Below are 15,683 nucleotides of genomic sequence, written 5' to 3'. Positions count from 1 at the left end.
CAATAATGATGAAAAAGTTTGAAATACTGTGATTATTGCTGAAATGTGACACAGAGACGTGAAGTGAACAAATGCTGTCAGAAAAATGGTGCCAAAACCTTCAATTTGTAAAAAACAAAAACATAAGCAAAAAGCAAAACACCATCTGTGAAGCATGATAAAGCCAAGTGCAATAAAATGAGGTATGCCCGTATTTACTGAGCAATTACTATGTGCCAGGCAATATTCTCAGAACTGTGGATTCAAAATTGAATAAGACAGGCAAGATTCCCCCTCTCATGAAGGTTAAATGATAGTGACTTCTCAGCACTAAAAACACAGGTTTTGAGAGGTGATATGGCTTGTCCAAGGTCACACCGCTATTTCATTACACAGTTAGGTCTCACACCCACGTCTACCTGTCTCCCAGTACAAAGCGCTTTCTCACAGGTGATGGTCCTAACCTTTCCCTCACCTCCCTCCTGCTTTGTCTCTCCCCAGACTCTGTCCTGCAGGATGATGCCAGAGAACTTCACTTGGGCCAGGGGTGCCCCTACGGAGTTCATCCTCCTGGGCATCACAGATCGCTGGGACCTGCACCTGACCCTCATCCTGATCTTCCTGCCCGTCTACCTGGTGAGCCTGCTGGGAAATGTGGGCATGGTGCTGCTAGTCTACGTGGTCGCCCAGTTCCACACTCATGTACTTCTTCCTGGCCAACCTCTCCCTGCTGGATGCCTGCTATTCCTCAGCCATCGGAGCCAAGATGCTCGTAGACCAGCTGTTGCCCTGCATCTCCATCCCTTACGCAGCCTGTGCCCTCCAGATGATTTTGTTTACAGGGCTGGCGGATGCCAAGTGTTGCCAGTTGACATCCATGGCCTATGACTGCGATGTGGCCATCGGAAACCCTCTTCTCTACGCCACTGCCGTGTCGCGGCGTCTGTGTCTGGTCTTTCTGGCAGCATCAGGCCTGGGTGGGGCAATGAGTGCCGTGGTCCACACGACCTTCACCTTCCACCTGAGCTTCTGCGGCTCTCGGGAGGTGAACAGCTTCCTCTGCGATATCCCTCCACTGCTGGCCATCTCCTGCAACGACACCAGTCTCAGTGAACTTCTCCTCTTCGTCGTCTGTGGCTTCATCCAGACAGCCACCGTGTTGGCTTTCGCCGTCTCCTCGGGTTCATTGCCGGAGCCATGATCAGCATGCACTCGGCCAAGGGCCGGTGGCGAGCAGCCTCTACCTGTGGCTCCCACCTCACGGCCGTGGCCGTGCTTTACGGGACAATCATTTTCATGAACCTGTGCCCCAGCTCCAGCTACACCCTGGACACTGACAAGATGGCATCTGTGTTCTACACCCTTGTCATCCCAGCTCTCAACCCGCTCACCTACAGCCTCCGCAACAAAGAGGTCAGGGAGGTGCTCGGAAGGAACTGGAAGCACTGCTGCTGTCCGAGGCCGGCGCACGAGTGCGAGGTCCGAGAGGCTGGTTAGGACTGACTCTGAAGAGATGAGGAGAGTTCTTCCCGGGCCCGGTCACTGTGGGTAAAGGTGGAGGTTCCTCTGGCTGGGTGTCTCTTGTCATTGTTTGAGGGGGATAAAAGGGGAGAAACTGAAACTTACAGACAGGAGACAGGAACCTGGAGTAATCTAGCCCCAGAGCCAGAATCAAGATCAAGTTAATCTGCTGTTGAGATGCCTTAGGTTCCTCGATGTTCAAAACATGGAAGTTCCTGCATGTCACCAGGTGCAGTTACTAAGTTTATTTTCCACTTGAACGTCTAAGAGGATGATTCCCAGAAACACCAGATAGAAGCCGTATTGGCTGCAAGTGTTTCTTGCTCTTCTGAGGTCCTTCATGACCAGTAAGTCTGCTCCTGCTCACCTCGACCCCAAGAGAACATCTTCAGTACCCACTCATGCCAAAGAATGGGGTGGAATCTGGTGAGGCAAATATCTTTCCCTATTAGCCTACATATTCCATCTCTCAGGGCAATGGCCAAGCAGCACCAGCACATACATGAGCTCATTCCTAAAATCCTATAGTTGGGTTAGAATTTGACCAAGATTAACTTATTTCAGGGCTGTGATAGAGAATAGGGAAGGATCAGATCTATGGTTATGGTTAGAATATGGTTAGCGTTCATGTTATGGCTAAGACGAGGGTTAGAGTTAGGGTAAAGCCAGGGTTAGGTTACAAATGGACAAATTTAGGATTGAATTAAAATTATGTAAATTTTACAATTTGGATTGATTCTAATTAATAGTGGATTTGGGATAAATTTAGGAGTAAGGGTTTGGATAAATTTGAGCTCTTATTAGAAATATTAGAAATAACATGTACACACTACTATATATAAAACAGATAGCCAGCAAGGACCTACTATATAGCACAGAGAACTGTACTCAATATTTTGTAATAAGCTATAAGGGGAAAGAATCTGAAAAAGCATGTGTGTGTAACTGAATCACTTTGCTGTACACCTGAAACTAACACAACATTGTAAGTCAACTGTACTTCAATATAAAAAAAAGAAACGTTAGAAATATTTTATAGTTAGTGTTAAAGGGCAGGACTACTTAAGATGAGAATTCAGGTTTCTTTTTTTATTGCTAGATTAAATTTGAGTTAGAGTTTAGCTCATGTTAGAGCTCTGTTCGATTTAAGTTAAGTTGTATGTGGATAACGTTTGTGATAAGCTTACGTCACAGTCTAGTTATTATTACAGTTAGCCTAGGTTCAGAACTAGATGAAAGTAAGGCATAAGAAGAGTCTTTTGAGTATCAAATCAACATGTTTGGGGTCACTTTAAGACGTATTTAGGGTTATGGATAATGGTTGATGTTTCTTAAAGCTTAATAGTAGGAGCTAAGTATTGGTGGATTTAAGTTTCATTGAGGGTTATGAGTCTGCTCAGATTAGCACGTGGTCAGGTAGTGTGGACTGTTTTGTGTTAAGATTACAACATCCAGAGGCAGAGTTGGGGTCTGGAGAGGAAATTCCATAAACCTCTAGGGCAAAGGCAACCACAGTGCTCCAGGTCATGCTGGACCCTTCAGATCCAGTACTCTTGGGATTTTTGTATACCCAGAGTTTACAATTTTGACAGATTTTCTTTGTCTCCCTGACTCAGTGCACATGGGCAAGGCCCAAGGCACTGCATTCTGCCCATGAAGCCCCTTCATGCAAGAGCAGGGCAGGAGTGGACCTGGAGGATAAAGGAAGAGAAACAGTCAGATCCTCGTTCCCAAAGCAAGAGGCCCAGGAAAGCTCCCCAATTCTGATCAAATATTTCCCTTTTTAAACCTCCTTCAACACCATCTACTAAGACAAGCAATTAGGACAAAAGCAGGTTTGGGATGGGGAAGACTGGGGTACTTATTGCACAAAATCAGCTGGACCCTGCAGCATGGGTGGGAATTGAAAGAAAGGGGTATTCGGTGGGGGAAAAACAAGCACACACAACGGTACAGAGGTAAAATGAGCTCGATGTGCACAAAAGGCTCTAAGGAGACCAACTTAACTAGCTAGAGATAGATGTGTTGGGAAAGAAGTGGAGAGAAGTTTGAAGATTGAAGATCTGGGGATGGGAAGGACACCCTATGGGCTGGATATCAGGTAGGGGAATTGGGACTTTATTCAGTAGGCAGCAGGGAATCATTGAAAGTTCATACGTTCAAAATCACCCTTCATGGTTGTTCTGACGCTGAGTCATGCAAAGCCATTCCCAGCTGGAATGCTACAAACACACATGGGAACATATAGCCCCTGCAACACAGACCCAGTCCCCTATCGGAAACCTTCATGCACAAAGAAACACTCTCAGGTTGTCCCTGCCGTCCACACAGACAGAGGCACAGCTGCACATTCAGACACACACTCAAGCTCATAGACACATTTTGTTTGACAGAGACATTGATCATTTCACACCCAGGCACACACACACACACACACACACACACACACACACCCCACAGTCACTCAGGCATATTATTGCACAGTCCTCAGAGGCACAATCCTTCCCACACTCTTACACTTCCTACAAGAAGCCTCAGCAAAAGTTGAGGGGACAAGACAGTTGGCTCCAGAAGCCACTGCTGTAAACCCCGGACTTGGGGTTCAGGAGTCAGCTCTGGCCTCCACAAGACAGGGACCGGGGAGCAGCAGTTTCACGATGCACGGGGCTCCTGAGGCCCCTGAGTTGAAGGTGGTACCAACCACCCCTACCCCCATCAAACTGGGCTCTAGAGAGAAAGAATAACAAACCCCAGAGCCAAGCTGCCTCCCACCCCAGGAATGAGGGCCAGGGGAAGGGGTGCTGTCTCTGGGAGAAGCTAAGGTACTCCCAAGGCCCCAAACCCCATAAGTGTGGCCAATAACTCCCTCCCCAGACCCTTCAGTGACGGGCTACACTTGGTCCTCGCTGCTGCTCCCTCCTGTGATGTGGAGAAGCCAGAAGGAACACTTGCGGCAAGTGGCCAGGCGGGAGAGTGTACGAATCTGTCCTCTTGAACGTGGCTGTGGGCATGAGCTGTACATGTGAGTGTGAGAGCGGGTGCTGTTTGTGTGAGGCTGAGACTGTGCGTCCCCATCACTGTCCGATAGCATCACTGGGGGAGGAGGAGGTGGTGTGTATGTGGACGTGCTCCTCTAGGGTGGTACATCTCTGCTGTGACCCAGCACGAGCCTATGTGAGTGTAGCCATGTGTGTGAAGTTGAGAGGCCGTGGACCCCTGGGGCTGTGCCGGAAGATGTGATTGTGTGACGGGGTGTGACAGGGTGGGCCGGGATGGAGTGGACGGGCACTGGTAGAGAGCTGACAGACTACGTGCTCAGAGGAAGCATGAACGTGCATGTCCCAGTAGCTGTGCACGGTGCCAGGTGCCCCCGTGAACAGGAGTCTGTAAGTGAGCGTCACCCTCTGGCCTCAGTGCTATTTTGTGATTGCTTTGGACCCTCTGTTTATGTGTAGGATGGTCTGGGTCTGCGGGTCTTGTGGTTACACTTGTCTGCTTACTCAGATGTCAGTGTCCACATTTCTGTGTGTGATCGATCGTGCCTGTGTATTTGCAGAGCACAGCTGGAGGCTGCACATGCCTGCATGTCTGCACCGGTGTATTTGTGATTACAGTTGAATTTCTGCAAACAGCTCCGTGTATCCGTATGTTTATTGAGGCCAATTTAAACACGGGTCAGAGTAGGTCCAGTTTCTGAAAAAGCCAATTCGTAAGCAAGCTTTCCCACTCCCTCTCACCCTCTCGCCCCGATCCTCTTACCTTCCTGGACAGTGGGACGTGATTGTAAATTTGAGAAAAAAATGTTCTTCAGGGATCCAAAGCCAGAAATTCTTCTTACCCAATGGAGGAGGAAAAGGAAGACAACAGGGTAGGAAGGGTCTTTATTTTATTTTAATAGAGAGAAGGATGTGAAAAGAAAGTAAGAGATCATTCTCCTGCAGAGATGGCCTCAGCATAGCCTTCAGGAAAACTATCCTAAAATCCCTCTCCTTTTAAGACCCCCCTCTTGGATAATCACCCAAGATTTCTGCAGTGAGATTCAGACAGGAAAAAATGGAGGCATTGAAACAAGTTGCCTCTGTCCTTAAGAGTCAAGTCTCTGCATCTGGCAGGTGTATCCATCTGTCTGCATGAGTTTCCCATAAAGGGTGTGCATCTGTTTGATGCTGTAAGTGTTTGATTTCATGGGAAGAGTTTTCCAGGGATACAGGGAGTCATCCAGGTTCTTTGGCTCTTTTTTTGTTTTTGTTTTTGCAAGTCTGAAGATTTCTTTATTCCTTTCTCATACTTGATTAATATTTTGGTTTAGGATAGAATTCTAGGTTCAAAATCGGTGTTTTTCTTCAGAATTTGATGATATTGCCCAGCTGCGTCCCATCATCTACTGTTGATGACATATTGGATGGCAGTCTGGGTATCTGAACATCATCAGATCCTCACATCCCTGGGAGTGATGGGTTCTTCTTTTGTCCCTCAGTGTTCTAAAACATCATGTTTGCATTTGGGTGCTGTAGGTTTACATCCATGTCAATATATGTGTGCCCTTAATGTTTGGAATTTTTATTTCTTTGATAAGTTCCTTGCTTCCATCTGGGTTTTCTTTTCCACTCTGACTTTCCTGAAATAAATGCCCATTGGTCAAATCTCTCCCTGATTTTGATCCTCTCTCTGTTTGATCTTTTCTTTTGTGTTTTCTTCCTTCTCTGGTCCACATCCTGGGCAATGTTTTTGTCTGTTTTTGCTTCAAATCACAAAGTATCCAAGTTGGAAGCAGCCTTCAAGGTCCTCTGGTTCAGCTCCCTTACTTTACTGATGGGGAACCTAAGGCCTGGAAAGGAAGAAGATTCAGGGGGGAAAAATGATTTGCACATGGTCCACACCTGTGTGTAGCAACAAGGCTGTCTGACTCCAAACCCATGATTTCCCTCATGGCCAGAAAGCCTTGAGCAACTTAGTGGCCCTTCACCCTTTTCCTTTGACACTGGGGAGATGACCCAGCAGTAGAATGGAACCCCTGGGGTCCCAGACAAAGAAGCAGCCCAGCCGTGGATGCTGCCAATGAGACTTCAGAAGGAACTCCATTCACCCTACTAGGACTAACAACAAATCCTGGACAGCAGCGACCTCTCTTTGTCCTATTTTTGGTCCTGAATGTGGCGGGCATCCTGGGTAATGGACTCATTGTGGCCGTCATCCGAGCCAGTCCAGCCCTTCATGCACCCATGTACTTCCTGCCGGCCCATCTGTCCTTTGCTGACCTCTGCTTTACCTCCATTACTGTACCCAAGATGTTGGCCAACCTGATGGCCCATGACCGCTCCATCTCCCTGGCTGGCTGCCTGACCCAAATGTACTTCTTCTTTGCCCTGGGTGTAACTGACAGCTGCCTCCTGGCTTCCATGGCCTATGACCGCTACGTGGCCATCCGGCACCCCCTCCGCTATGCCACGAGGATGTCCCGGGCTGTGTGCACAGCGTTGGTGGGGACTGAGTGGCTCGTGTCCCATGTCCACTCCCTCCTGCATATCCTGCTTATGGCCCACCTGTCCTTCTGTGCCTCCCACCAAGCGCCCCGCTTCTTCTGTGACCACCAGCCTCTCTTAAGGCTCTTGTGCTCTGACACCCGCCACTTCCAGCTTGTCACCTTCACCGAGGGTGCCGCAGTGGTAGTCACTCCCTTCCTACTCATCTTCGCCTCCTAGGGGGCCATCGCAGCTGCGGGGCTCCAGCTGTCCACCTGTGGCTCCCATCTGGCCATGGTGGGCCTCTTCTACGGGACAGTCACTGCAGTCTACTTCCAGCCCATGTCCCGGTATGAGGCCAAGTGGGGCCGAGTGGCCAGCGTCACGTACACTGTCGTCACGCCTATGCTGAACCCTGTCATCTACAGCCTCCGGAATCGCGATGTGCAGGGGCTGCTCAGAGCCCTTTTCACTCGGCAAAGGATCTCAGCTGGTGACTCCTGAGGCCTGGACCCCACCAAGGACAGACCGCATCTCCCACAGCGACACTCATGAATGCAATCATCCGCTCTGTGCTTTTTCCAAAACCGTCATAATGGAGATGCCTTTCCGAGGGCTACCGTGAAGCAGATCCTTGCCCGATCTGATTTTATTCTGCAACGACCGGGCAAGCAGATTTTATGACCCAGTTTCATAGATTAGGAAACTGGGGCTCAAAGTTAGATTTGACCTTCCTAAGTTTACACCATTTTTAGGTGGCAAAACCTGGGCCCTTTCGGCCACATCACGCCCTCTTCTAACAGTCACTCCCAGGCATTTGCAGAGCAGGCTACCATTTTCTGCTGTATAGGGCTTAAAGCTGTATGGGAGGCTATGCCACCCAGGGAACTGGCACTTTGTTTTCCATCACATCACCATGTTTTCTCAAAACACTGACTTCTTCTCAACTGTCTGAGACAGAGACAAAAATTCACATACCCACGTGTCAGGGGTTGACCTCACCTAGTGAACCCAGTTTGGCACATAGGAGGCACTCTGGGAATCTGAGATGAATAACGACTGTATTTTTTATGTTCATGAGTACTTAGAAGCTGTCCATTTGTCTAACCCTTTGTTCTTGTACTTGTTTGCTGTGATGCTGCCTGTTCAGCTACCTCCGGCATTCCGTGCTAGCGGTATGCTTTAGGCATGAACCGTAAATCAATAAATTGAATTAAATTAAGCAAGGTAGAGAAGGGACGGGGCACAGGTATCAGGAGCAGATATGCAAGGGGTAATTTTTTACGTTTTTATAGTATGTCTGCACTTCACTTTCTTTTTTTAATTTTTATTTTTTGGCCACGTGGCAGGTGGGATCTTAGTTCCCTGACCAGGGATCGAACCCACACCCCCCGCATTGGAAGCGTGGAGTCTTAACCACTGGACCGCCAGGGAAGTCCCTGCACTTCACTTATTTTTACCCACAATAAGTGCGGGTACTTTTTTTTTTTTTTTTTTGGTACGCGAGCCTCTCACTGCTGTGGCCTCTCCCGTTGCGGAGCACAGGCTCAGCGGCCATGGCTCATGGACCCAGCCGCTCCGCGGCATGTGGGATCTTCCCGGACCGGGGCACGAACCCGCGTTCCCTGCGTCGGCAGGCGGATTCTCAACCACTGCGCCACCAGGGAAGCCCAAGCGCGGGTACTTTTATTGCCACTTTACGAGTGAGGAAACGGAGGCTCGAAGGTGCTGAGTTAGTCAGTAGCAGAGCCCGAGCAAGCTCGTCTGCTCCTCAGGCCCCTCAGCTGCATTTTCCCAGGGCCCCATAGACCTCAGGCCCCGGCTTTGGGAGCCTCAGTGGAAGAACTTGCAGGAAGAAACCCCAGACCGGGGCAGGTGTACTGTCTCGGGTGAGGACCCGTTTTGGGGTCTGAAAGGCCCTCACAGTGAGCCCAAATTTTTACCAAACAGGTTTACGAAGCAGGGAGCTTTTCTGTCCGTCTTTCCCAGAAATCTGTACCCACTCCGGCACCCCACCTGCCTCCCCTCCCCACCCCCCTATCTAGAGAGGAGGGCGGCTGCAGAGGTCCTAGGGCTGGGTTAGCTGTCCCTCCCAGCTCCCACTAACGAGCCTGCCACCACCTGGCCCTGGAACTGCTGTCCTACGCTGTTTACAGCTGAAAGGAAACTTAAAGGTCTTTAGACCAGTGGCTTTAGAAAGCAAAACAAAACAGAAAACCGCAACTCTTTTCTTCAATGAAATCTTACCCAGAAACATACTATCCAAAATGAAGGGGGAAAAGCTGTACAGTGTAGATGGAACAAGGGTCAGAGGCCTGGAGCCCATCTTCTCAGCCTCCCCGATGCTCTTCCTCAGTGCCCTGAGGGGCCCCTGATCTAAGACAACCCCTTCACTTGATAAATTGGGAAAATGAGACCCAGAGTGGTTAAGGGACCTGCCCGGGTCACACAGAGTCAACGGCTTGGCCCGCCAGCACCCTATCGCTTGGTCCTGCAATAACATGAGACCATTCCTTCCCGGTCCACCTTCCTTCCACCCGCACCCGCAGGCCCAGGTTGATGTCAGATCCTCACGACTCTATCAATAGTCCCGCCACTGCTTCCTCCCTCCGCCTCTCTAAAGTGTCACAAACACACTGGTCCTGGTGCTTATCACCCATTCAACACCTGTACCATCAGCCCCGCCCTATGGCGTAACGTGGGTCATCTCCTGGCCATCAGGGACCTTGCCTGAGTTCTCTCTGTGTCTCTAGAACCTGGACAGAGAATATGCATGTGCTATGCTGTCACCTTGTCTGTCCTCTGTTCTCCTTCCAGGTGATATTTGTGTGTAAGGGGAAAGGGGTCCTCTGGGGCTCAGGGGACGGTCGATGCTTCTTTCTTCTGGGCCGCCAGCCTTGACTTGGTCATCCTACTCAGATGTCAGCCCCCCAAAGAGGCCACAGCTCTGCAGGGGGGTGGTCCCCGCCACCCACGCTGTAGCACAGCCTGGCCTCTGCCCTTGGTCTCTGACCAAGGCACGCGGTCTCTGCCCCAGCATGGTCAGTGCCTTCTACGGGATGACTGTGACCAGTATCACAAGTGCTCTCAGGTCTCACGATGGCCCAGGGAGAAATCCCCAGTTTGAATGTAGGGAAACTGAGGCTCGGAGAAGAAAGGAGGCTTGTCCTGGTTTGCTCCACCAGGCAATTTAAGTCCCAGTTCTCCTGACTCTCAGTATCATGCTCTCTCTACCACACCACAAACCGTCACTCAATTCAAGTTAATAAATAGTTATTGACCATCTTCTATGTGCCAGGCGCCGGGCTAGATGATGCCTGATCAGTTCCAGACCCCCAGTAAGACAGGCAAGAGAGGGGAATGGTGGGCACACAGATAGCCTCAGTCACCAGGCCTATGCGTCCCCGGGCCCCATTCCCATCCCACCCCCACCTGGATCTGGCCTCTTGTTTTACCTCAGGAAGCCCTAAAAAATGATACTGACCTGGAGACAAGAAGAGGAATCCTTCCCCCATCCCCAGTCAAGAAAAACCACTAAAGAGTTCATAAATCCACTGAAGAATTATGCCTGCATCTTTTTCACATGAATAATTTTTAACACCTTAAGCAAAGGTATGCAAATGATGGACTTACTTCCAAGCGGTTCCCTTGGAAGAGATGACACTTATCCCAGGGAGGTTGCTTCAGCTCCAGGGAATCTGCAGTCCCTCTTCAGAAGGACTTTGAGCTGCACAAGGAAATCTGCTTCTCTTCACCCACCACATTCCCTGACGTTGTCCTGAAATGACTTCTCACCATTTCAGAATCAACCTAGGCTATCCTCCCAGCACTGATATCACCAACCCTTCGGTTTATTCTGATAATATGTGGCACTAGGAACCACGTCATCCAGAAAAAATAAACAATTACATTTCAAGGAAAGAATCTGAGTCTGCCTTTCCAGCCTCGTTTCTAATGCAATCTTTCTGCATTATAAAGTTTCAGCCTTCATTCCAGAGGTACAGCAATTGGAGAGATCTTAGTAGTGAAAGAGGCTCTGATCATAAATGGTAAATTGATTACTCCTAAGGGGACCAAAAAAATTTCTATAACCCAAGTCTTCTTTCATGCAAGGGCTGCCACAGGGAAAATGCAGCCATTAGACGTGAAAATTAAAACATAAAGTCTCTTTCTCATTGTGAAAATGACTGCTTTACAATACTAGGAACGGATCAATATTCCAAGACGCTGTTTATCAGCAAGCAATTTAGCTCACTCTGAACTAGGGGTGCTTCCCTAACTTACCCTTTTCATGTCTCTTTTGTCCTGTTTCCTCTGCTCCCTTTACCCTGATGTGCCTTCCCTGTTTTCTCTTTTTTGTTACTTGTGTTCCTACTTCCTTCCCTTTTTGCTCTCTCTCTCTCTCTCTCTCTCTCTCTCTCTCTCTGTTATGATTACATACTGGGCATTAGGGCTATAGACAGTCCTTGCCCTCACATACATAACTGCAATGCAGATTATAGAAGCATCAAAGAGGGAGCAATGACTGGAGATTGGGAGTCATTGAAGGGAGAGTTGAGGATTCTGATAGCTGACATGAATAGCTCCAGTTCACCCATCCCCGCATCCTTGGCCACATAACCTTGCCTTCCATCTCTGACTCTGGGTTCAGCCATCCACCTTGCTTTGGCCAATAAGATATTAGGAGGCATGACACAGGCATTAAAAGAGGCTAAGGTATTCGGCTTGTTCTCTTGTGTTTCTCTCTTTGTCATGAGAAGGACATGCTCAGCTAGCCCACTGGTCCCTAGCAGAGAATAAAACACACACAGAGCAGAGCAGCTCCAGTCAAGGTGACCCAGGCAAGACCAGCGCAGAACAGAGCCCCCAGCTGACCTGCAAACACAAGAACAAGCCCAGGCTATCCCATTGACACTGGAGTGAAAATATTAAGCCACTGAGTTTTGGGAGTGATGTGTTACACGGTAACACAAGCCGATGAAGCTCCCATAACCGTGTCTGATACCTGCATCTGTCTCCAGTGGAGCGCATCCCGGCCCCTTCAATGCCCTGAGGACTGAGCTGCCAATGCACACTTGCTTTCTCTCTTTGCTTTTGGGGATTTACATTCTTGTTTTGAGCATGTTTCTGCCCTCAAGGCTCTGCCAATCTACCGAGGATTCTTTGAGGGAATTAGTCATGTCCTTCCATTTGAGGAGGTGCTCCTGGAAGTAGAGCCATTCTTCCCCCTTTCAGATCTCATAACGAGATCAATTTTTTCTCTGTAGAGGGTCAGGGTCATCTCTTGGTTGCCTTCTTGGGGAGACTTTGTAATCACTCCCACGCTCAGATTCAACCTACCCTGGAACATTTTCAGCTCTTCCCTGCTGGGAAGGGAAATGGAAATTAGCAAAGGCTGGAAGGATAAAATGAGCACAACTGATCAAGTCAGCCTATTTGGCAAGTAGCCAGACCCCACACATAGACAGACACCACCATCCCACCCCTTCCTCTCTCTAGGAAACACAGAACAACTGAGAGTTGGTGAACCCACGACCAAGACCATCACCACACATATCATGAAATCAAGTGACCACAGACCTCAGAAACCACAATGACAAGATAGGAAATTTACTAAATATAGACCAGATTTGGTGCTGGTGGCTTTGCACTCATCGTATCATTTGATACTCCTAAAAATCTGTGCAGCACACATTATTATGCTCACTTTACAGATGAGGAAATTGCAGCTCAGGGAGGTAACTTGCCCAAGGCTCCAAACTAGAAAGTGGTAGAATCATTATTTGAGCACAGATCTGTCTCTGGGCTGAAACGATAAAAGCCCTCCCCTCACCCGCTTCGTATCCAAATCTACTGACCACGCATCAGACTCACATGGCACGCTTATTAAAATGCACATTCTATTCTCCACCCCCAAACTTTCTGAATCAGTAGGGCCTGGGTGAGGGCTGGGACTGCGTTTTTGTTTTTGTTTTTGTTTGGCCGCGTTGGGTCTTCGTTGCTGTGCGCAGGCTTTCTCTCATTGCGGTGAGTGTGGGCTACTCTTCATTGCGGTGCTCAGGCTTCTCATTGCGGTGGCTTCTCTTGTTGCAGAGCATGGGCCCTAGGTGCTCAGGCTTCAGTAGTTGTGGCACACAGGCTCAGTAGTTGTGGCTCACGGGCTTACTTGCTCCGCGGCATGTGGGATCTTCCCCGACCAGGGCTCAAACCCCTGGCCCCTGCATTGGCAGGCAGATTCTTAATGACTGCGCCACCAGGGATGGGACTGAGTTTTGAATAAACATGCTAGGTGATTTTGATGCAGGTGGTCTGCGGGGCACACCAATAGAATCACTGACCTAAATCATGTAAAACTTGAGATTGCCAAAAGGGATGTGGCATCCCTGCTTTTAAAAAGTCTGAACTGGTTGGGAAGTGTTCAGAGGTGACATGAAGGCTGTAGGAAATATACAACTCTGGAAAACATGGACAGTTATGATGAACACTGGAGAGAAGAGGTTTCTGTGATTCCTACTGTTGGAGGACGCAGAGGGAACGAAAAGTACCCACCAAACTGAGAAGGCATCTTGAGACCGAAAAACGAGGAAGGCAGTTCCAAATAATCAACACAGTTTATTGTAGGGTAACTTACTCACAGGGTGGGATCGGGCAGAAAATGATCCAGAAGCATTGGAGGCTGAACCCAGCACCACCAAAGGGCCTTTAGGACAATTTGTAGTTAACCCAGGGCATGGGAGTAGGTGCTTGGAAACAGGATGTGCATTCCTAAGTTAAGATTTATAAATGAGTAACTAGCTACATGGGTGCTGGGAACACATCAGGGAAGCTTTTCGTCATTGTTTGGGGACTAACAGAGCGTAGAGGCTACCTGGTCCTAATGATTATTAAACAATATCTATTACAACCAAAGCCCTTGACGACAGAGAAGTGATTCACTGCACAGTAGAGCCCTGGGTAGGGTCGGCGGAAGGACAGGAGAAACTGTAAGTGCCCAAGATGGTATCTGTTCTGCTAACAGCCATACACTTGCCAACTCTCCTTTAAAATAAGTTTGAGGTATCGTATTTCTCTCTTCTCTATTGACTTTGTAGAAATTACCGGAATTCAGTGTCTTAGTCAGCTTTGGCTACTGTAACAATATACCATAGAGTGGGTGACTTAAATAGTAGACATTTATTTCTCACTGTTCTGGAGGCTGGAAATCTAAGATCAAGGTGCCATCAGGTTTGGCTTCTGGTGAGAAGAGCTCTCTTCCTGCTCTGGTGCCTTTGCCTCTTCCTATAAGGACACCCGTCATATCAGATTAGGGCCTCACCCTTATGACCTCATTCTACCTTAATTACCTCCTGAAAGGCCCTGTCTCCAACTACGGTCACATTTGGGGGGTGGTTAGGGATTTAGGGTGGACACGATTCAGTCCATAACACCAACCATTGGACAGGCACCCCTCATCTCTTTCCAGAAGTCTTTCTGGGTGAACATTATTAAAGCCTGTTCATAGGAGAGGCTGCCAAACAGTACTAAGATCCTGACTCCTGAGCTCCAGGTTCTGGGTTTAAGTCCTGACTTTACTGTTTACTAGATGATTGACCTTGGGCAAACTGCTTAACTATAAAATGAGGGTAATAATATCTCTCAGGGGTTGTTACCAGAATTATCTAAGAAAATACATACCAAGTGCTTAGAACAATGACCTGGCACAAAGTAAGTCAAACTACATGTTGGTCACTCACATCACCACAAGCAGAGGAGACAGAGACAAGAAGACATCGGGATTGGGATTTGGACACAAACGCTGTGCTCTAACCTGAGGTCCTTGGGACTCGGGACTGGTGGGTGTCCACTGCTTTCCTCTTCTCTTCCTGGCTGGACTTCCCCTCAGCCTTAACTGAGCATAATATGAAAGTTAAGTGTATGTATGTTTATTCATGAAACTACATTTTTTTTTTCATTACTCATTAAGAAAGCATGTGAATGTGGTACTTTCTGGGTCTCTTTCCTAAAAACAAATTCTCTAAAATGATTCGGGGAGTTCCTGGTGGCCTAGTGGTTAGGATTCTGGGCTTTCACTGCCACGGCCAAGTTCAGTCCCTGGTCGGGGAACTTAGATCCCGCAGGCCCGTGGAGCAGCCCGCAAAAAGAAAGAAAGAAAATAAGTAAATAAAATGATTCGTATATGGTGCTAGACATCACCCACAGGTCCCAAAGTCTGTGGCTCTGCTGATTTAACAGCACACACACAAGAAATTCGTTCCCTCTCCTCTGCTGCCACCATGTGGTCATATCGGTTATAACCAGCATTTCCGCAGGCTTTGGCAGGGCTGGGAGCTTAACTTGAATTTGTTATCTGGGTCTCAGTGAGCATAGGTAGTACACCTCTGATTAAAAACATATAACACTTGACATATATACACTAATATGTATAAAATGTATAACTAATAAAAAAGATAAAATAAAATAAATAAAAATGCTGCTGAAAAAAAAACATATAACGCGCCTGGAAAAGCTATATAACAGATAGTCTTCTACCTTATTGTGGTGAATTCCAGCCTACTCCAGCCTTGGGGATCTTCCCCACTTAAGCAGCAAACATTCACTTATGTCAACTCAGATCAGAGACTTGAAATGATGAGACACACTCCCTGTCCCCAAAGACTTCATAGTCTAATGTGTAAATGAATACTCAGGCAACCACACATGCTGAAGATGGGGTTACCCTAC

The 15,683-nt window shown here is 48.2% G+C and overlaps 2 protein-coding genes across 2 annotated transcripts; both read left to right on the top strand.

Annotated features, from left to right (window-relative positions):
• Positions 1–495: 495 nt before the first annotated feature.
• OR5C1 (olfactory receptor family 5 subfamily C member 1) lies at positions 496–1,476 on the top strand (the record flags this gene model as incomplete). Its single annotated transcript, XM_082843734.1, is given in 3 exon segments — positions 496–677; positions 679–1,154; positions 1,157–1,476. Coding segments are annotated over 3 exon segments (978 nt in total).
• A 3,296-nt stretch (positions 1,477–4,772) lies between these two features.
• OR1K1 (olfactory receptor family 1 subfamily K member 1) lies at positions 4,773–7,466 on the top strand (the record flags this gene model as incomplete). The annotated part of the gene is given in 3 exon segments (XM_082843733.1): positions 4,773–4,890; positions 6,490–7,199; positions 7,203–7,466. Coding segments are annotated over 3 exon segments (1,092 nt in total).
• Between the last annotated feature and the right edge of the window lie 8,217 nt (positions 7,467–15,683).

The sequence above is a fragment of the Leucopleurus acutus genome (assembly GCF_964270905.1).
Source record: "Leucopleurus acutus genome assembly, chromosome: 7".
Classification (NCBI taxonomy): Eukaryota; Metazoa; Chordata; class Mammalia; order Artiodactyla; family Delphinidae; genus Leucopleurus; species Leucopleurus acutus.
This window is presented reverse-complemented; position numbering and strand designations above follow the sequence as displayed.